Here is a 24,221-nt window from a genome sequence, read left to right as displayed (position 1 = left end):
CAAGAGAAGAACGCCTTGGTATCTTGAAATTGGAGAAAGACTTCTCTGTCTCTCAATCATGAATAGCTGAAGAAGCACATCAGCTATGAGCATCAAGTCCATCACTTAAAAACCATGTCTGCAAACATGAACAACAGGTGAGGAAATCCTGGATCTAGCAGGTGAATGAGACTTAAAACGAGAAGCTCTCGAAGGCAAATGAGAGACTTCATAGGGGGAGAAGAGCAATGATCATCACCACAAGAACACGTCCATGTACATGAAGGGTAGATATGTCTGTGAGAGAACAATATCAACACTTCTCTCGGAAAAACATGCCCATGGATATGTAACAAGTCTGTGTAAGTCTGGAACTAAGGTGACTAAGACACAAGAGAGAGAGCAACAAGACGACAAGTTCCAAGCTGGAACATGTCCCCGAACATCCAGAATCTCTCAAAAGAACAAACAGCATCAACCCTGGCTGGGATGTTGTAGAATCTTCATGGTTACTTCAGACTGGAGAGAAATCCAAGCCGAGACTTGGATTTCCAAAAAATCAAAGAACTTGGACGAGATAACAATCCATGGGCAAGATGAAGGCTTGTTGCTTCCTCTAACCAAGTGTCTGAAGGCACAAGGGAGAAGATATTAGTTCAAGAAAATCCCAGAACTAATATCAGAGACTGGGGTTACCTCTCCAACTTGCTGAATCTGAATAAATGGTGCATCAGGAGTTGTGACGGGTAGGATCTTGATGAGAAGCTCACGACACAAAACAAACCCCAGCTTACCGATGATGGAGAACACCAAAGAAGGTGGCAAAGATGAAAATAGGGTTTTCCTTCGTCTCCTACAGCAACCGGAGGGCCTCATCAGTACACGTACATGTGAAGGTAACCCAATAATTTACCAAGAAATTCCAACGACAAAGGTAGCAGAGGACGGGTAGCACTTCTCTTAAAATGCAGTGTCGATCAAAACTATGTCGTCATAAGGAGTGGCCATGTCACAAACCCATCGACATCACACAGTAGACAAGTCTTGTGGACATAGAAAAGATTGTGTAAGAGCGATTAAACATACATATTAAAATAAAACTGAACTACAATTTCATTTCAAGGTTCAGGGGCAACTGGGCGGCAGTCAACTGGTCGACAGAAGGACAGGACGACAGACAACTGATCAACAGGACTGGAAGAGACGTTACACTAGGTAAATAATAATAATAAATATGGACAGTGATTAAAAATCAAGCCTTTATTATGACAGTCAACGGCCAAAGAATGGACAAACAACTGGCTGACAATAAGACAATTAACACGAGACATCTCGGAAACAGTTATCAACTGCCTGGAGGTCAGTACGGGCAATTCCCGGTTATTGGAGGGGGTTCCATTCCCGAGGGTGCCGATAAGCAAAAAACGCCATTAACCGAAACTCAAGAGATTTACTGTGCTTATGGCACCGATAACCCGTTATCAGTGCCATTAGCACCATTACGGCACCTCTTGTTAGGTATGTTATGGCACCATAAGGTGGCTTATGGCACTGATAACTGGAACTCAGCCTGTTATAGACATAAATTGCCAATTTTATGGCTCTAAACGAGCGCCATAAAACCGGATTGCCGATAACTGGGGACTGCCTGTACTATTATAAAAAAAAAAAACATTCTCTCTCTCTCTCTCTCTCTCTCTCTTCTCTCACACATCTGCTTCTTTGTTAATCACTTTTACTAGTCATTTTCATTAAAATCTATTTCAACAATAGAAAAAAATAAATGATCAAATGCCAAAAGTTAGTCAAAACAGTTAACCTAGAAACAAAAAATTCTCCTTCCTTTGTTTTTAACTTAAGGGCAAGCTTTTTAGTTTTGAGAAAATAGGTCTTCCTCTTCGACTTCTGGGCAGATGCATACATGATGCGGATGATCAGATCACACTTCACAGATCTGAATAGTATGTATGGCGATGATGATCATGATACCGATCATTCATACACACTGCGCTATGACGTCACAAATGCGTAAGGCGGAGCCTTCCGTCTTAGCTAATGGCTGAGCAGGAAATCTTTCTCTCGCATTCCCCCTTGGAGGAATAATAGTTTTTTCCTCCAAGCATTCCCCCACCCCTTCTCTCAGATACTGGAGGAGTTCACTTTTCTATATGAGTTTTTAATTAACATGGCTTTACAGATTTTGGGACTCGTTTAGTTTCCCACGTGTTGCTGGAGGAAAATCCTTTCTCTCCATATACTGTATTTGACGGCATAGAGGACGCACTTTTTTCCAAAATTCTGGCTCAAAAAATCGCCCTGCATCTTAAACATCGTAGGTGAAGTTTGAGACCTCCCGTAGGCCTAGGCTAATTTTCTCTCTGACGCTCACTAACCCAGCTTTAGCTCAGTACTTTTACCTACCCTAAACTCCATGCATCCTCATTTTACTGCTGGCATTATTGTATTATTACCGGTGCTTTAAAAATGAATTTGTAAAAATGAAAGCAATCTAATCTGAAATGCTGTGACTTGCATTTATAAACATCAGCTGATTGGTGCTCTGACTTACCGGTAATGCCATCTGTTGGTGAGGAATAAAACTATGGTATGATCGTTGCCAGCGCTGCCAGATGTATGACCCAGAGCTGTATGACCTACGACATTTTGATTTAATTAGCAAATTTGTATGACTTTTTAGTCCATATGTATGACATTTTCAGTTAATTGTTGATTTTCTAATGATTGTACATTTTGAAGCCTTATTGTACAACAATTGCTTTTATACAGCTATGTTTCTGCTTGTGTAATGTACAGCTAGACTGTTTTCAACAATATACGCCTAAATACACTAAAAACTTTTTTTCAGAATCTGACCTGCTGAAATGAGGGTGTGTCTTATATGACCATGTGTCTTATATGCTGTCAAATACGATAAGGTTTATCTAGGTTTAATTCTGGTTTGTCATTATTTAATCAAATCTTCCTTGACAGATATAACCTTGCTTTTTTCCAAGAATAAAGTCTATTTTGTAGTCACAGTTTAAATCAGTTGCCTATGCAAATTTGGAGTAGTGTTTGTGTGTATTAAGAATATTGTTTCAGGTTAACCAACACTACATTCAGCGTTTTCCAGGTAAGGAACACCCTGTTGTTGATGTAACACGTCTACCTGCAAACAACTGTTACACATGTCTACCTGCAATCAACTGACTGAAAGTCTACCTCATCTGAGTAGTCTCCAGGTCATGAACTGTTGAGCACCTACAGCTTCTGCATGGCCTTGGTCATGGCATTTGGCACTGTCACTGTCCTGGTCCTGCCATAAACCTGGTCTCTGATCCTAGACTAATCTGTGTGTGTAGTTCCCAAAGTATCTTGCAGAATCATTCCATCCCTGGTCCGATTGTGGACTCTTGAGTTTGTTCCTCTATCTCATTGTTGTGCCTAGCTGCAATGGGGTCCTGTAGAAAGAAAGGCTGCACTCCAAGACGAGGGTCTTTGGTTTGGCTTCCTGTTTACTTGAAGTACAAACATTTTTGCTCAGTGAAGGACAATCAGGTGACTGATGCCATAAGCACAGCTCAGCACAGTGAATTTCCTTAAGCATTTAAATTTTGTAACTAGGGTCAGTCCTTCTGCTGAATGCTTCACTGACTCCCTATTACTTGAGGTACTTATCAATGCTTCTCATTCTACTATTCATCTTCTTTAACCCTTCTGTAGTGGCACATAAACCATGGTAAGCAATATGGGCATAAGAGCAGTAGCGGGCAGGTATCATATAATACTAATTATTTTCCATCATGATATTTGAACAAATTTTGCAGGAAAACATTCAAATCACTTGAGTGGGCCATTAATGGCTACATGGCAACATTCACATCTCAGCTCCAGATACCAGGGAGAATAGTCTGATTTGAGATTTCATAGGAGAATGTATTACAGTACACCTCCTCATCCCAGTACATCTTGTGTGTATTTGCCAAAAAATATACTCAGGGATTGTTGCTTGGGTTCAATTCTTATTTTTTACGATAGTATGTCAGCCATATTGTAATTTTGCAAAGTAAAAGTATAAAAAAAAAAAGGTTACAAAGAACATGTATATAACTCAATAAAAGGTACTACATCTCCCCATCCAAGTATATATATCTTGTAAACACTCTTTGTCCATGAACTTACTAAAGGATTGATGCTGACTTGAGTTCTCATCTTTGTCAGTATCACGTATGTGAGCTGTCACTGTAATTTTTCAAAGATCATGTACAACTCGCTAAAATTTGCATATTTCTACGAGTGTTCCGGAAAAGAGGCAACACGCAGTGTTAGAAATATTCAATTTAACATTGTCTTTGTCTTCTAAAAGAAACCTCACAAGGAGTTGTAGGCAGTACCTGGTTAATGGTACCATCAGTTAATGGCTGTCTGGTTTTACGGGGCTTGTAGCAATGTTGTCAAATGGATTTTCTGCACCGATCCCCGGTTAGCGGTGCAGATCTCCAGTTAGCAGTGCCGCCGACCTCCAGTTAAAGACGCTGTTAAGCGGATTACTGGTGCTGTTATTGCTGATTTTCAGTTAGTAGTGTCACCAGGGAACAGAAACCTGCCATTTACCAGGGACTGGGACTGCCTGTAAATAGTAATTTTCAACTTCTCGTAGGAGGTAAGGAAAATTTTTTAAAAAATTTTCTTACACCTTGTGCATTTGTATATCTTCCTCTTGCCATTGATGTGCTTTTTACCCTGGTTCTTAAGGGTTAAAAGTGTTTTTGGGTCTGTTAACATACTGCCCATTTTATACACATTAAGCTACAAATGTCCTTTAATATCTAATTTGCTCTATCTCAGAATTAAATTTTCATGTATGTTAACCAAAAGGGAATTTTTTTGGTTGATAAGAAATTCATTGGCTTATGGGTGCAAACCACGGAACCAAGATTTCAGGACGTACAGTGAAGAGCACTTTTAGGCTAAGGCCCCTTCGAATCCGGCGCGGCACGTCGCGTAAGTGCAACACGGCTATCCGTCTACAAGCGTCTCCGTCTTCTGCGAGTGTGGCCCAACCAGACAAACGAGTGACGGTTATAAGACGGACAATTCAAACTTCAGCAGTAGTTGCCGTTATGAAGGGAGAGCGCGAGTTTTTCCTCTGACTCGGTGCTGTCAACCAAACTAGAGGCGTTGAACAGTAGGAAAATCTGGACTTATGACATAACTTTAGATGAGGAAAGAGTGGAGAATGAGCAAAACTTTCATAAGTTACGATAGCGTCCAGACAAGTTTTTTTTTTTAATATTGTCGGATGCCGCCGAAAACCTTTGACTTAATTCACTAGGGCATTATATCTCGAATATCAAAATTTGATACAAATTACAGAAGATAAGTATTAACGTAAGAAACTTGTAGTGTAGTAACTCTGATGGAAGGATTACTGATTTCGAAATTAAAGTTGCACTTTATTTCATTTAATACAAAAATTAAGATACGTAGAATTGTGTGTGAATGAACACTTTGATACAGGAACTTCTGAAACAAAGATATTTACATAAATGTATCCATTAGAATATAATAAAAAAATACTTTAATCCTTTATCATAACCACAAATCATCACATTTGATTATAACTCAAAGTTGGGCAGGTGGTTCAAATGCAGGTTGTTGTAGGTCTACCACAATTTCTTCCTTCATGCGGAAGACGCACGTCCACGTACGGCTAAAAACAAAATGTTTTGTTCATTGTGCGTCTAGTCCGGTAACGCACCTGACGCCACGCACGCTCATGCGCCGTGTGGGGCCACTCGTGTTTGAACTATAACAGTTGATCGAAACGCACGCGACGCGTAGCCGTGTTGGACGCACGCGACGCGCCGCGCCGGATTCGGTGGGGCCTTAGCCTTACCCACAAGGCTATCATGAGAGGTATAAGCTAACGCTGCCATTCACCTACAAATCCCTGTTATGCTCAGGTATTTGTTGTTTTAGAGTCAGCATCAACCCACCTCGACCTTGATAACTTTGTAGTGCTTTTGTTGCGCATAGCCATATCATGAGTCTTATCACATCACTGTGATTCATGTATACGCGTTAAGCTACAAATATCCTTTAATATCTAATTCGCTCTACCTCGGAATTAATATATTTTCATAAATCTTAACCGAAGGAGAATTTTTTAGCTGACAAGAAATTCGTTGGCTCATGGGTGTGAGCCACGGAACCAAGAATTCAGGATGTACAGTGAAGTACTTTTACTCACAAGGTCATTACAAGAGGTATAAGTTAACACCACCTCTCACCTACAAATCCCTGTCACACTCAGGTATTCGTTGTTTTAGAGCAGGCATCAACCCACCTCGACACTGATATATACATACATACAGCTAGTTGTCAACTTACAACCTATGTAAGTTACGACTAATCAACTTTACGACCACCCACAACTAAAACGACTGGGAAGCGACGTGAGCAAGAAAGAGTGGTGTTCAGCTGAACGTACGACAGTTTTTCCCCAGCTCCTGCCTCTCCACACACGCAGCTCACTTTTCGAGCTGCTAATGAATATTATCGTGCATCGGCAACAAGGATATAACTCCAGTAAACTTATGTCATCAAACACAAATGTAGATAAAATTGAGAGAGAGTCATTTTAAACAAAACTTCAGGTCTTGAAAGAACACATTTTATTGTTGTTTTCACACCAATAAAAGATAAGTAACATAATGGTAAAGCTCATACTACGATGAAATGAAGTGAAAATAATGAACAGAATCACATATTTTTACAAAACATACCCACAATGCAATCTGTTAAAAAAAAAATAATTTAGCAGTTATGGATAGACTCACTTTTGGAGGGAGGAAAGAAAGTCTGGAACCGACTGGACATTCAACACACCTGGTAACTCTTACTGGCTTATAGAAGCCATGTAAGGAAACCAAAGCCTCTGACATTATTTAACAGTCAGACTCCTGGGCCTTCGTACAATGTGTTGCGACAATATAGAAGGAAGCTAAATACCTATATATGTAGATAACAAACCCTTCATAGCCACCAATAGTTTGCCATCAATCCTCTCTCTCCTTGCTAGAGAGAGAGGAGGGACTTACTTTAGCAAAAGTTCTAATATTCGTGTAGGAATAAGCAAAACTAAAACATAAAGGCTGCAGTCTCACCTGTATCAAACCCAATCCAGCACATGATGGCATGACTTCTCATTGCCCGCCAGGTAGAGAAGAGAAAGGAAAAGGAAAGAGGCCAGTCATCTCATTCATTCTCACTTTCATACCAACATCTTAGGTGAGATACAAACTGTCCCACTAGGGGCATTGGACGAGTTACACAACCTGTTGAGCAGTCACCACAGGAACCAAGAAAAAAGTGCCCAAGGACCTACGGGCAACGTCCTGTAGACAGAAGGAAGTGAAGGTGGTCTGACAGACAAGTGTCAGCCTTCAAAATCCTTTGAAAAGAAGTTCTTTTTGAATACCAAAGAAGGGCCTAACCATCTAACATCACATGCTCTTGCATGCACTGTGTCAGGACTAGGACATGATGTCAAAACATAAGCTTGTCTGATAGTTTCATGAAGCCAAAAAGATTGTATTCTTGGACACTTCTTTCTTGCTCTGGCCAATGCTGAGGAAAAGTTTTCAGCACCCTTGTCTGAGATGGTGGATTCTTTTTAGATAGCAGCATAGTACTCTGACATGGCAAAGGAGCAATTCGTCCGAATTGTTGTTGTTAAGTCATTAAGAGAAGGAATGGAAAAGGATTCAATCCTGTCATCATGAGAAGAAGGGTTTTGAGTCTTGGCCACGAATTCTGGGATTAATTCGACGGCTATGGAATTCCAACCCCTCATATGATAGGCCATGGAGTTCACCAACTCTCTTCAAAGAGTCCAGGTCCAGCAGGAAAACCATCTTGAGAGTCAGGTTCCTGTCTGACGCATGGTGTAGAAGCTCAATGGGGCACAGGTGAGGCCGCCCAATACCAAAGTTAGGTCCCAATTTTGGTGGTCTAAGTTCTTATGGAAGACAAGATTGTTCAAAGCTCTTGGGAAGCATTGAGATTTCCCATGAGGAAGAAAGGACAACATTCCTTTTATGTAGAACTGCACTCAAGAAGTTTCTGTAGCCGTTGATGGAACACACAGAAAGATGTTTCCATCTGCAGAGAAAAACATGGAAGCCTGCTACAGCTGAACAAAAGTTCTAACTGGAGAGAGACCGCGTTGATGACACCAACCACAGTAAACCGCTCACTTGCCCTGGTACATGGCTGAGGAAGATCCTCTGAGGTAGGCAGACACCTACAATACTGCTGAGTGAGAAAAGTCTCTCACTCAGAGGAGATACTGGATAGACTCTGGCCGTGAAGAGATGGGGAACATACGGAGCGGTAGTATCTCTGGAAGTGGGATTGATACAGAGGTTGTGCCACATGGGAATCTCTCTCAGAGTTTCTGACAGTAGGGTTAGGAGATCAGCGAACCATTCTTTGCGAGGCCAAATGGGAGCAAATAAGGTCATTCTGAGATTCTGAGAGGCCATCAATGTTGCACCTGACAGATTAGGCAAAATGGAGGAAAGGCATAAACCTCCACTGGAACCACAAGGCAGAAGACCTATAATTTTCTGCTGAACCTTGTCGCAAACAGGTCTATTGAGGGCCTTATCCACAGATGAAAGAGCCTGTTTGCTATGTCCTGTGCAGAGACCACTCTGTCCCTATGACCCAACTTCGACGATTCAGATTTTCCACCAATACATTCCTCCTCCCTGGGATACACCTGGCAGAGGTGTCCACTAAATGACTTATTGCCCATTGATAAAGAAGCACAGTCAAGGAGTGAAGTTGGCTTGATGCCAGTCCCAGAAGAGAATCCTGCACCTGTGTCAACAGTCGATGCCTACACAAAACAAAGGAATGTGGTCACTACATAAAGACAGGTCACTTAGATGCTTCTGTCTACTAGACATGAATACAAAATTCTGGCATGATCATGCATGTACCAGGATAAGGCCTTTTAATGACTGATGGGTTTCAACAGCAAAAAAGGGGAATTAATGCTGAATGATTTGAAGATTAAACACTCAAATGAGAGCAACCCTAAAAATAAAAATACACGTCTGGAAATTTCATGAGCTGTGAGCAGTTTAGCACACACATGAAACGTGAGAGACAATTGCTAAGGACTCTGGGACCTGTATGCCCATTACCTATTGATTACACATTTAAAAAAAAACTTTATTTAAACAAAAGACTGTCTGGTTTTCCTTCAGCTTGAAATTTGACTAAATTCTGAGTATAGTGGTTTCTGGAGAAACAAAGAACACTGTAATTTTCAAAATACTGTCATCGGGGTGAAAATACTGTATTCACTATTCATTCATCTTGCAATTCATTCATTTTAACATGCTGTTTCATTGATTTTATGGCAGTCAAACAATGATAAATTACATATGTGAATTACTTTTATTAATTTTATCAGGGAAGTAATAAACAGCTGAGTATATGACCATCTCCCTCAATATTCACCTTAAATAAATGACTCAAATAATAGATGATTATCACTTTCATACTACTATAGTTTAAGATACCCTTGGCTTATACTTCTATAATCTCATAAAATCTGCCTAAGGGATAAGTTGGACATCAAAGCAGAAAAAAGACGGATCTGGGGGCCATGTCCTAGAAAAAGCCTTCAGTACCAACTACAGGGGGCCTTATATTGATGATAATTCTTCTAGGCTCAAACTATGGAGAAAGTTATCTAACACTTGATCACTTTCAAAAGCAACTATTTAGGAAGAAAATTAGACAAAAGTAAACTGTAATGTCAACTGTGACGAAAAAATTTTAAGAAAAATTACACATACAAGCTTCACCCAAAAAATCAAATTATTAAGGTGTAAAAATTGACAACAAATATTAGTGGCCACAGGCAACTTTGTCACTAATTTTGTCATATAACTTCAATTTCTTATGATTACAATCAGGATTTTAAGGAGTGCCACAAACTCAGCTGTCTTTAATATTAGTTCCTACCTGAAGGAAACCAGCCAAACTCCGAGAAAAGCTGCATGACGAGAGTCCGCCGCTGATCAAGGATATGTCTCAACGAAGAGTGGCTCTTGTCTGCATCCCTAGGAGTTTTGGGAGTGCGGGGGGATTGTCCACCTGCAGGAGAGTCAATATCGGCAGTTTCTCCTCTTGGTTCTGAGAACAAACAAAAAAAAAGTTACACAGAACATAACTGAAAAGTCTTACATAAAAGTGTGATAACCATCAGTGCATAAATGAAAAAAAAAAAAATTCTCATCACTATGACAAAAGACATTCAGAAATAAATTAATTTTAAGTCTGCTTTTTTATAGTTTAAAATTGCAAGAACAACTCTTCAAATGTAACAATATTGTGTAGTGTCATCCATAACTTTGCTAGCCCCTGAGATAAGAGGCAGCACAGCAATTTCTTTTATTTACCACTATCATGAATCTTGCATAGTACAAGTATTCCATTCCTTAATACACTGTATTATTACAGTAATGTTCCTTATCCTCATTTTTCTAATATAAACCAATAATTGACACTTGCTTCATTTTAGGTCTTTAATTTTTCCTACTTGCAAACATTAGAGAACTATCCTTTCTATATTTTCCCCTCTTGCAAACATTTAGATTGACAATTAAGATATGCTAATCTGCTGGCTGGTTTAAAGCACCAAGCAAGTGCACCCTAAAACCTTGGGTTGTCTAAGTTATGAGTATTCAAAATACATATTATAATTCCATTCTTAGAAAACTGGATATATTTCAAGAAACACCCATCATTTCCCTTACACTGAATCATGATTACGAAGGAGGATTGAGCTGTTGATTGTAACAAAAGATCCAAACGAGATAAAAATGTTCTAAACAACAAGGTGGCATAGATATAAATTTAAAAACCCTGTCCATGTAGTAAAATAAGAAGCTGGTATTTATAGTCCCAAAAATAGAGTAACAAAGGTTTGCAAAGGGCTACAGTCATCAGAAACAACAGTTACTAAATGCTGATAGCTCTCAACTTAAGGGCAGTTGATCATTAATACAGATAAACATGAGCCCATAAAGAAAACGTGTGCGCTAACTAGAAACTGGAGTAGATCAACCATATAAGAGTCCAAAGGATTCTAAGTAGAATTGGTCCCGTGTCCTGGGTGAGCTGTCTCCTTTTAAAAGTTACAAAGATGACCACATTCTATGGCCATCTCTGTGCAAATCCTTTATCACAGCCTTTAAGAAACCAAGCAGTCTAGATTCATGGGTTAGCGTAATGTACAAGGGTCTTGTCCCCTCAAGGCCATACTTCAGCCCTAGTATACTTTTTTGTCTACCCTAGGAATATTGTGCCTCTTGCACTGTTGAGTATACTCTCTTTGATTAATCTACCATTGACAATTCATTAGTTACATCAATACAATTATTCAGAAACCTTGAACAACCCCCCCATAATTTCCCTGGGAACAAACTTCTTGCAGGTATCCCAAGTTCATTTGCAGTCTCCCTCCTCAAAAATAGTGATTTCAGCTCCATATGATTGAGTTTGTAATAACAATTACGCTTTACAATAAAAACAAGTGCACGCAAACCCAAACTCTCAACTTTTTGTCCCCTCCTTCTTTTCTCCCATCTCTTCATACAGAGGATAACACATAAGAATAGGAATTGTATCTTAGATCCGGAGGAGTTGGCTAGAAACGTACAGTTGCATCTTTCTCTAACATGTTTCAAAGTGGCGCAGCTGGATACATACCATACAATTAAAGCTATTCATGATTATTTGGTTTATGTACAAATGTTTTATTTATACATCAGTAATTACTGCAAATGGTAGATTTCGTGATAAGATTTTCATTACTGCTACTAATTGTCCATTTTGATTAACCTTTACAAGATAGGGTTATTATACAGTATCCCACACACACCTCCTGACCAGGGAAACTTTAAGGTTGGCCAATTTAAAAAAAAACACATCGATGGAAATAAGATATGCTAATGCATATGGTATTAAAAAAGAAAAAAAAAATTCTGTATACCTTCCACAGGAAGTTGAAAGTGAATACGTACTGACAACACTGTGTGGGGCTTTTTTTCCAAGACACTCATAAAAAGTTGCTAATTTTACAAAAGTATGCCTATTTTTATCTAGTAATTTATTTCATTTTATTTTGTAAAATTATTACAGCTCACACAATATCATAAAATCAGCAACAAATTCTTAGCATATTGTAAAAATATTTGCAAAACCTAATGAGATCAGGAGATGCAGTACCTTTTTGTGAGTAGTACATAAATGTTTTTTTTTTTTTTATTTCTTTGCACTTTACTTTGCAAAATTACAATTACAGATGAACTACTGTCATAAAAAGATAAGAACTAAAACCAAAAACAATCCCTGGCTATATTCATGAGCAAATAAATAAAAAGCCTTCCTGGAGCTACCGAGAGGCAGTACATTCCCCTACGAAATCTCAAAGCATACTGATCTATGTCTCTCGTCTCCCTCTTCCGTACTGAGCTACTACAGTTGTGGCCCATTGAAGTGATATGAACATTTTCCCGTTAAATTTATCCAAATTGCATGGTGCAAAATATTAATACTCATAAGAGGTAGCCCCGCGTTCACTCAAAAACTGTTAGTTACTCATATGATCATGGTCGTCTAGTGAGGGTTAATAGAATAGAATATAGATAGGCGTCGACTTATGACAATCCGCATTTAGACTAGAGCAAAAAAAAAAAAAAAAAAAAAAAAAAAAAAAAAAAAACAAAAAAAAAAAAAAAAAAAAAAAAAAAAAAAAAAAAAAAAAAAAAAATTAAAATTTACGAAACATTGTGCTACAAGCAGTGCTTACAAGTAGCAGTCCCAGCAATACGTGTAAAGCAGGCCTTGCACTATCAAACGTATATTCAGCAGGGTATATGATCATACAACTAAACAATTTTAGAATGTTTGGCTACATTGGAAGGACTGACTAACAGTTTGGTATTCATCCATCTAAAATATTTACACCACAGTTCTTGATGCACACTAACATTTGATTGTACGCCAGGTGCAGTCTGTAGCAGGATGATCAAACATGTTTGGTAGCTTGTGGTTCCGCCTACAAGCATCAGCTGTCATTTATGTCATTTATTGTTTAAAAAGTTTTTAATAAACATAAAGGACTCTTCGTCATCTACATTTCAGCCAGAAAAAAAGGTGAGAAAGGTTATCAACTTTGAATTAAAAGTGAATGTGTTCAATTAGAATGAGAGGAAAAAGAATAAGGACAATAATATGTGACCTGGAACTACCACATTCAACAGTTTTTAGATATCGAGAATGCATACGTGAAGCTGTTATAAGGTTTTGCTTCAATGAACTCTACTGTGATTACAAAGCAAAGGCAAGGGACAATCTGTGAAATGGAACAGTTATCAATGGTGTGGACAGAAGACCTGATTTTATTTTGGGTGCAGTTACAACTGGCTTACTGTCGAAGCATATGAAATGGGGATATAAACGTAGGGCAAGTTACGAAACATTAAGATGAATTAGAAAAATGGCAAATATTCAAAGACAATTTGTATTTTTCATAGCTACAAACCTTCGGTCTTAACAATAGGATCATTTCTAGCACCTAGCTGGATCTGGTTAAATCGCAGATGAAAGCAAGAAATCTTGTGAGATCTGGCAACGCGTACATAAATCAGGTGAAGAGTGATTAAGGACCACGCATCTATGCCACCATGTCAGTCTTTTCTTAACCGCCTGGGCGAGAGTTGTGGTTGACCTCTCTCAGCCTTTACCCGGCTCATTGCGCGTTTCGCTTGTTTTAGTGTGTGTGTGTGCTGTTCTCGTTTTTTGGCTTCGGCGGCAACCGATCCTTAAGTCACTTGTAGTAGGTGTCACTCTAATGTTTGAACAATAACAAATCCCTGCACGGAATGCCGTGTGTGGCCTAGAGAGCAGTGGAGGTTATTTTATAGTAAGAGGGAGCATCGTAGGGTTTCTACTCCCCCTTCGTGGGAGGGGTTTTCTTCTCCTCTTCCCAATGCTTCGTCTCCTGATGCTGTAACACCCCATACTAGTGTTGTGCCTTTGTCCCCTTCTTTTTCTTCCACTGATTCGTCGTTGGAAGTATCAGGAGGCCCTAAGGCTGATTTATGTATTGTCGGCCCTTCTTCTTCGGGAGTTAATGTGATTTCCGAGAGGGAGGAGGCTTTTTCATCATTGTCTTTTACTGCAGAGTCAAAAGCATCCAAAATATCGGCGCTTTGGGGGACGCTTGGGCTACAGGGTTCACAGTCCTTGGAGGGTTTGCTGATGCACTTCATGCTGTCCAGGCCCTCCCCCCTCCTCCTGGCCTTGTCTTCATGGGTAGCCAAGGTCAGCCATTTTGTATTGCTCCACCAGTGACAATTGCCACTTCTTCAAGTCAGAGGGAATCTGTGGCGTCAGCCCCGCTAGTGATGTCACAGGGTCAGTCATTTTGTATCCCTCAGCCAGTGGCGTCTGCTTCCCATTTGGATCTGGGGGAAGCCGTGACATCATCACCGCTTATGGTGTCACTTCCATCAATGACGTCACTCTCAGTCGTCTCCACTGCGCTGCCTCACTCGTCTGTGTCGTCGTCGTTTGCTGCCGGGATGTCATTTCTGCCGTCCAGTTCACTGCATTCCCCTTCCATGTCGTCAGATCCTTCTCTTGCTGAACCATCTGAGGCTTTATGCCAGGCAGTTCTTAAGAGATTAGACTCTGTTTCAGAAGATAAGTTGGCTGCCATGTCAGCTGGGAGGACTGGAAGCAAGCGTGTTGCATCGCCCTCACCTTCAGGAGCCAGTGCTGTCTTCCTCTCCCTTTTCCTCATCTCCGCTGTGTTGGAGCAACACGCCTGTGTTCCTGAGAGAGTTAGTGTATCTTCCCCTGTGCGAGCTGCAGTGGCTGCTTCGTCCTCTGCATAGAGTCGCGATTGTGTTGCAACCTCCCTCGTTCATGCACATGTTGCAGGTGCTCTCACTTCTTCTCCAGGGCCTATTCGTTGCCGTAAGGATCTGCAGCAGGAGTGTTTGCTTGCCCCTCTCCCTGGTACTTCCAGGAGTTCGATTCCGAGGGATTCTCATTCGATTTCGAGTGTTCGGGATTCCTCACCGGCACACATTCGTATGTCTGCTATGCCTGTACTCGTTCGCAGCCATGTTAGAGAGTCATCTATTGGGAGAGTGCGTAGTGATGTTCCTAATGTTGTGAATGGTTTGTCACGGGAGTTGGCGCTTGGATCCAGCCCAGGCAGGTTAGTTGGTGTTTCGGGCTGCTTGGCTGCTGGTTCTTCCGTTAATTTAAACAAGGAAGGTGCTTTGGATAAGCCTACACACCCTTCTTGTCGTCAGCCTCCGTTGCCGGAGCAGGAGGAGGGAGATGCACAAGAGTTTTTGTCTTCCTTTACAGATGTTGTCGACCTCATTCGTGGATTCAACAATTTGGAGAGTAGGACTCAGGCTCGATGAAATATAACATCATCAGTGATCAAATATTCTCCTGTGTACGGTAAATATTAAGTGTGATACTCAGTTGAAATAAAAAAAAAGGGTAAATGGTAGGTCTTTGAGTAGGACATCATAACTGACAAAACACCACGTATATAGATATAAACACAGGGTAAGTTACATACACAAGGTGTTTGTGATATTACAAGGCTAAACAGGAAATTGATGATCACAGTAACACAGAAGATTAATATTACCTTTTTAATAATTTTTAAAAAAATAACATACTAAGAGTCCTATCTACAGCACAATATGAATGACGCAAGGCTGGGTAAATACAATTCATGGTAAGGGGGTGGTTCCCTCACCATGAATAATGTATAAAGGCAAATTTACTGAATTCTCTAAGTAAAACAAATTAACATATGTATGTTTTTGTAAAGACTGATGAGAAAGGTATTGTATAAAAATATATTCATGGTGATAAAACCATGTTAGGCTGTAAGTGAAAGGAGTTTGGATATGGGGTAGCCAGTATGTACCTGAATACTGAATTGCAAACCAAGTTACGTGGAAATTCAGCTTACAACATCCATGCAAGGACCTACCAACTGGGTCATAACTTGACACCTCTGTATAGAATTCAGGGCAAAGGCAAAGTGCTGGGACCTATGAAGTCATTAAGCACTGAAATAGAAATTGATGGCAAAAAGGTTTGAAAGGTGTAACAGTAGGAAAACGTCACAGTTGTAATGTGGAACAACTATTAGGGAGGGTGGAAAGTAAAATGGAAGAAAGAGAATGAGATAGAAAAGCAAAAGGAATCCAAGGGGTTGCAGTAAGGGCCAAAGATGATGATGCACAGAACCTTAAGCAATGCAAATAGTGCACAGCATGTGCACTATTTAAAAGGGTCACTATTAGTATTAAGTAATCAGGAACTTTAGGATGTACAGAAATCACACTTAATGTCAAATATATATATATAGTAAATAATGTATGATATAGGAAACCAAAGTAAAATATAGAACAGTATTACAACATTAAATGGTATATCCCTATTATTCAATAACATTAGACCACAGAAATCTAATTTCATTAACCCTCTCGTGACCTGATGATGCATAGTGCGTCAATAAATTTTTTTCCGTAAGTGCACAGATGACGCGCCGGGCACATCAAATGTAAGTTATTTCTGGGAAAAATTCACGAAAAAAGTGTATATTGTAGAAAACGTAGTTGATGCCATTGGGTTTACAGATCATGAATCTCGAAGAAAACGTAAACCCGCCGCCACTAGCTTACTTGGCTACAATACAAAGCGTCAACACAAGTACGTAGGTTGGAAAATCTGAATATTGCACTCCGCAAAACATTAGTATTTTGTAATCAATTACAGCTCATTAACAAACACATTTATAGCAAAATTATTGCTTCCCCATGAAAGATCAAACATTTCTACACAATTTAGGTATAACACAAACTCCCCAAACCTAATTATCATATTTTTCATGATTTTCCTTGAAAATTTCACATTCATCACATCATTTTTATTATTTCTCAGCCTCAAAGATGATCCGATTGCTTTAGGAAATAATTCAATCATTTGCCGACATCATAATACATACTAACCAGAAGCGTATATTTACCAAAATCTTTTCCATGAGCGTGTTCTTTTCGGCCCAGGGGAAAAGTCGTGTACCTTACACCCCTATATTTTCGGCCTGTGCGCAAGAGGGTTAAAAATGTTCAACAAAATTTACTATAAATTATTAACAACAATACTTTACAATCTATAATTATTACCGTATATACTCGCGTATCATGCGACTTTTGAAGGCCTGTTTTTGGAGCTAATTTTAAGGGGGTCGCATCTTACATGAGATATAAAATTTGAGTATGTAATAATCATATATTAGTATCATATGATAAAATACATACATAATAGATATGCATCTTTTCCATGGATATTTTTTAAAATTTTGTTTTACTTCATTGCATACAATAATATTATATGTGTTTTCGTATTACTATTTGTTTGTATTATAAAATACAAACATGGCAATCAATGTTATTTTGGAAATTAGCTGAGGGCGATTGCCAAGTAAGTTTGTTTTGCTGTGTTGAACTCAAATAAGAGCGACTTTCTTGCCTCTAGTTAGCGCAAATGAATCTCAAGATACTCTATTTATATGAGACAAGGTTATTTTACGTTATACAAAGTGTTTTCAAGTGGAAATATCACTTAAAAAGTATCGTTTGTGAATGAAATTTAGTTATTTTTTTTGTTAGTAGATGGCACTGAGGGCATGTTTATTGCATAAAGAAATATCAACATTCTGTTTGATATTTTCACTTTATCTCATCAGAATACTACAAGCTTTACATATTTATCTTTTATTGGAGTGAAAACAGGAAAATGTGTTCTTTTCATGCCCAATAGTTTTGATTAAAGCACGTTTCTCTAATATTTTGTTTACGTTCGAGTTTGATGGTACTATACCGAAGTTTGCGAAAGTTTCATTCACGTTGCCAATGCACGATAATAGTCGTTAGAGTATCAACATTCTTTTCTTAACTTCAGCTAAAACTTACAGATTAAATTTAGCAGTATATGCCCTTGCCAATCTTTTAACCATAGCGAGAAAGGCTATACATAATACTGTTATCGTGCATCAGCAACAAGGATAAAACTCCAGTAAACTTATGCCATCAAAGACAACCGTAGAAAAAATTGAGGAAAATTATTTTAATCAAAACTTCAGGTCTTGAAAGAACACATTTTACTGTTGTTTTCACGCCGATGAAATGAAGTGAAAATGACGGACAGAATTACGTAATATTTTTACACAATAAACATACCCACAATGCAATCTGTTAACGAAAAAAATACTTTAGTTCACGAGACGTATTAAATTCATATTTCGACTTAAAAAAAACGTCATATAATGACAAATTACCTTGTCTCATATAAGTAGAGTATCTAGATATTTTACGCTACCTACAAGAAAGGCAATTCGCTCCGAAATGAGTTAAATACAGAGAAATAAACTCGTATTCGCCATCAGCTGATTTCCAAATCAAAACACTGACCACTTTGCTAGTATTTTATGATACAATAATATGAGAAGACATACAATGTTATTGGATACTGAAATGTATAACTTTTTAAAAGAATTAGAAAAGATGCATATTCATTGTGTATTTATTTCGTAAATATACATAGCCGTCAGCAGTCTGACATCGTTCAATTAGGTAGGCCGATGTCAGTCCGAATCTGAAACCCGTTTTGTATCCATTTTTTTTTTTTTTTTTTTTTTTAGTGATATATCCTAGTCAGAATGCATTGAAACTCCAAAATTGGCTTTTATTAATAAATTACTAAATTATATCGTATATGTAATATACAGTATACTGAAGGCTAGGCTACTGTATTCGTATATATACGACATATGTACCACGATGTCATCATCATAGTATAGGCGAGCCCAACTTGTTAAACTTGTTAAATGTTATTCAATTTCTCTTTGTACTAAACCATCATAAGCCAATGTGCATTGAACCTAGAGAATTAGCTAAAATTAATAATTAGTATGCCATATATGTATAAAGTATGCTGTGTAGTGTAGGCTAGGCTACTATATATGTAAAGAAGTTACTGATTACCGTAGTGTAGGCTAGGCTAGTATAATATTCTTATGTTAAATTAACATGGGCCGACTTACGTCCAAATCGATTTATGACTGGTTGTTCATAACTAATTGTGATAGTAAGTCGACTACTACATGTAATGTAAAAATATATCAGTCCTATTCTCAATAACATCATTTGTAACATAACCATGGTAATTTTTTTACTATTGTAAGATGGTTGAAATGCAAGCAAAAAGGCTGTTTTTATCGGATTGGTTGTCCATAGCAAATCAGCTGTTTCTGGCTGTATGTGTTATCCAGACAAGTATACAGTAGGGCCTTGATAATCGGGGGATAGGGCCCAGAACCCCCCGTGATAAGTAAATACCCGTGATATTCTGGTAACCCCCCCTAAAAATTCCTTTAAACTGCCTACTTTAATAATTAACCCACCCAAGACCACTATTTCAATGTTTACAACTGCCTACTTTTGTTCGAGCACCAAATATGTCTTCAACTATCACCTTAAACTAAATTCAACACAGTTTCAAAGTTATTCTTTCCTATCTTCAATAATTTCACCTTCATCAGATCAGCAAACAAAGGTATATTATATTACCTAACAATTCCTTTCTATTTTCATGATTTGGCTGCTCCACCAAACTAAAAGTACATAGTATATCTATTTTGTAAATTAACATATTTATGATGAAAAAAAAAAATGATTTACTGTAAAGATTACAGCACCCAACTATAATATTAATGTATAAACAGCAAAATACAGCAATAAAAATCTATTTTTGTCTTTTGTTCACGTTTAGAATCAGCTGATGGACGTTTATTACTGAAAGAATTATTTTGGAAAACAATTTAGTTGCTAAAAGAAACTGATTTATTAATGGAATTATTATTATTTTTAACTTTGTACATAATGTTATGATATTATGATAACCAGTTAATTCATATGTTTCATTTGAGAGAGAGAAGAGAGAAGAGAGAGACGAGAGAGAGGAAGAGAGAAGAGAGGAGAGAGGTGAGAGAGCGAGAGAGAGAGAGAGAAGAGAGAGAGAAGAGAGAGAGAGAGAGAGAGAGAGAGAGAGCAGCTTAGGATGAGAGTACTGTTACTAGCTTAGCTCGAGAATAACATAATGAAATTTGTATTTTAAATATTTTTATGGTGATAAAAATTGAAACATGGATAGTGATAAGATATTCTCTTGTATACTATTATAATATGTGATAATCATTGAGTCAACTATAAAAGTTTTATTGAAGCAGTTTCGTAAATCACAGAAAGAATAAAAGTATGGCAACACATGTACCTACAAATGTCAGGGACCATCTTGTTCTTTTATTACGATAATAATAGATCAGTATTATAGTTTTTTTTATGTAAGAGAGAGAGAGAGAGAGAGAGAGAGAGAGAGAGATGAGGAGAGAGAGAGAAGAGAAGAGAGAGAGAGAGACGAGAGAGAGAGACGAGAGAGGAGAGAGAGAGAGAGAGAGAGGAGAGGAGAGAGATTGAGAGAGAGAGACGGAGAGGAGATATGAGACCGAGGGAGGAGAGAGAGAGAGAGAGATTTTGCTATTTACAATCATAGTATTTGAAAATTTGTAAATGAGTTTATCCTAAAAATGCATTTAGTCATGAAAAGAAGAAGAAAACACAGTAATTAGTGAATCTTGCTCTATGATAAAATTCGCGATTTCGTTAATTTTCCGGGATATACGTAGTATTTGGGCTCAACAAAAAAGTAAGTAAAGTGATTAATGACAGAGTTTAGAGGATACTTACGTAAAAATACATCGGTAGTTTGTAAAAATAGTATGTACGAACGACACTGTAGGTTTGGTGACGTCACGGTGGTCATACATATTTTTTTCGTGAATGAATATACATTTATGATAAAAAAAATACATAGTTACTGTACTGCTTAGAGTACCATACTGTAATATTAATGTAATCACATCAAAATAAAGTAACCATTGCATACTGTAAACATGAAAAGTGTATTTTTGTCTTTTGAAAAATGCATTCCCCAAGGAATTATTCCTTGAAGAGGCTTTTTATTATGAAGATATGCCAATAATATATAAGATATGCATTTTATTATGAATATATGACAATAATATATAAGGTAAAAATGGTTTTATTACGTTTACGCTTCGTCGCCGATTGCAAACAACAATATGATAATCTATGACAATTATCGTTTGTATGACTGCAGTGTTCAGAGAAGTTGATTACGTTTTACCAAAACAATAATGAAGTTCGAATTGAAAATTAATGTTATCCTAAAGGTTATTACTACTGAAAGGTTAAGAATGACAAAGGTGCTGTGAAGTGCAACTCAATGTTTACATTTCTGCTGGCTGCTCAACTACAAGTTGATGTCAATGATGTGGAATTATTCCATGAATAGGCTAAATATATTATGAAGATATGCCAATAATATATAAGGTGAGAATGGTTTTATTACCTTTATGTCAGTTAATATCATAATGTGAATCTGTTCATGCATTTGCTGGTTATCGGAACCGGACGAGGCTTAGCCTACCACGGACAAGCCCGTGATGCTGTGATTCATACCAGCGATATAGACTGAGAAGTGGTCCAAGGAAAAACCTGATTAACTGAATCCATGATTGCTGATCCGCGACTAAGCGAGGCCCCACTTTACCATTATACTGATGCTTTTTGCATTCTCTTTTACTTTTTTAAACTTAACTAGAAGATGGGATAGATTAAGAGATGGAGGAAAAGGGGTTAGCCTAACTAAAAAATGGAATAGATAAAGAGGAGGAAAAGAGGTTAGCCTATTGTTAAATTTTGGTCTCGTAAATTTAACTCGCATGATACGTGAGATACGTGATAAAATCATTTTTTGAGGGTGAAAATTTGGGGGTCGCATGATATGCGAGATTGCGTGTTATGCGAGTATATACAGTATATAGTTATGGTATATTTTTAAATCTAAATTGAAATGTTTATTATATAAGGCCACATTATACTAATTACAATATTGTTTATTATATAAGGCCACATTATACTAATTACAATATTCTCATGTCCAAATGACATAACAACATGCTAAAATCTTAAGTACCACATTCCCATGTAAAAGACACTATTTTTTCCCTACAATAAGTCTCAGATATTTACTCTGCATTTTGGAGGTCAAATGTTATATTTTTTGACAGCCCACCAAAATCACAGAGGAAAAATATCTTTACTAGAGGGTAACTAGGATGTGCATGACCTCTAAATAAAGTGTGTATATTATCTAAGTGAAAATAGTAAGTGAACAGAAGAGTTAAAAGAAAAAGTAACCATTAAGATTCATTCATGTGAGAAGAGCCTTTATTAGACTCAGAAGTCTGGATAAACTAATCCTTTATAATAATAATAATAATAATAATAACAATAATAATAATAATAATAATAATAATAATAATAATAATAATAAATGGATGACCACAGGAAGAACATCCTTAGTACAAAAAGACAAGAGTAAGGGAAATATAGCCAGTAACTACAGGCCTATCACCTGCCTACCAATAATGTGGAAGTTACTAACAGGTATCATCAGTGAAAGGCTATACAACTACCTAGAGGAGACAAACACCATCCCCCACCAACAGAAAGGCTGCAGAAAGAAGTGTAGGGGCACAAAAGACCAGCTCCTGATAGACAAAATGGTAATGAAGAACAGTAGGAGAAGGAAAACCAACCTAAGCATGGCATGGATAGACTATAAGAAAGCCTTCGACATGATACCACACACATGGCTAATAGAATGCCTGAAAATATATGGGGCAGAGGAAAATACCATCAGCTTCCTCAAAAATACAATGCGCAACTGGAATACAATACTTACAAGCTCTGGAATAAGACTAGCAGAGGTTATATCAGGAGAGGGATCTTCCAGGGCGACTCACTGTCCCCACTACTCTTCGTAGTAGCCATGATTCCCATGACAAAAGTACTACAGAAGATGGATGCCGGGTACCAACTCAAGAAAAGAGGCAACAAAATCAACCATCTGATGTTCATGGACGACATCAAGCTGTATGGTAAGAGCATCAAGGAAATAGATACCCTAATCCAGACTGTAAGGATTGTATCTGGAGACATCAGGATGGAGTTTGGAATAGAAAAATGCGCCTTAGTCAACATACAAAAAGGCAAAGTAACGAGAACTGAAGGGATAAAGCTACCAGATGGGAGCAACATCAAACACATAGATGAGACAGGATACAAATACCTGGGAATAATGGAAGGAGGAGATATAAAATACCAAGAGATGAAGGACATGATCAGGAAAGAATATATGCAGAGACTCAAGGCGATACTCAAGTCAAAACTCAACGCCGGAAATATGATAAAAGCCATAAACACATGGGCAGTGCCAGTAATCAGATACAGCGCAGGAATAGTGGATGGACGAAGGCAGAACTCCGCAGCATAGATCAGAAAACCAGGAAACAAATGACAATACACAAAGCACTACACCCAAGAGCAAATACGGACAGACTATACATAACACGAAAGGAAGGAGGGAGAGGACTACTAAGTATAGAGGACTGCGTCAACATCGAAAACAGAGCACTGGGGCAATATCTGAAAACCAGTGAAGACGAGTGGCTAAAGAGTGCATGGGAAGAAGGACTAATAAAAGTAGATGAAGACCCAGAAATATACAGAGACAGGAGAAAGACAGAAAGAACAGAGGACTGGCACAACAAACCAATGCACGGACAATACATGAGACAGACTAAAGAACTAGCCAGCGATGACAATTGGCAATGGCTACAGAGGGGAGAGCTAAAGAAGGAAACTGAAGGAATGATAACAGCGGCACAAGATCAGGCCCTAAGAACCAGATATGTTAAAAGTATGATAGACGGAAATAACATCTCTCCCATATGTAGGAAGTGCAATACGAAAAATGAAACCATAAACCACATAGCAAGTGAATGCCCGGCACTTGCACAGAACCAGTACAAAAAGAGGCATGATTCAGTGGCAAAAGCCCTCCACTGGAGCCTGTGCAAGAAACATCAGCTACCTTGCAGTAATAAGTGTACGAGCACCAAC

The 24,221-nt window shown here is 38.1% G+C and overlaps 1 protein-coding gene across 1 annotated transcript in view; it reads right to left on the bottom strand.

Annotated features, from left to right (window-relative positions):
• Positions 1-24,221, bottom strand: part of LOC135215758 (protein capicua homolog) — a 185,338-nt gene that overhangs the window by 79,737 nt on the left and 81,380 nt on the right. Inside the window, 1 exon segment of the mRNA XM_064250715.1 lies at positions 10,027-10,197. Coding sequence (XP_064106785.1) covers positions 10,027-10,197 — 171 coding nt within the window.

This window comes from Macrobrachium nipponense, chromosome 19, assembly GCF_015104395.2.
Source record: "Macrobrachium nipponense isolate FS-2020 chromosome 19, ASM1510439v2, whole genome shotgun sequence".
NCBI classification, from domain to species: domain Eukaryota; kingdom Metazoa; phylum Arthropoda; class Malacostraca; order Decapoda; family Palaemonidae; genus Macrobrachium; species Macrobrachium nipponense.
The sequence above is the reverse complement of the archived record's forward strand: the minus strand, read 5'-3'. Positions and strand labels throughout refer to the sequence as shown.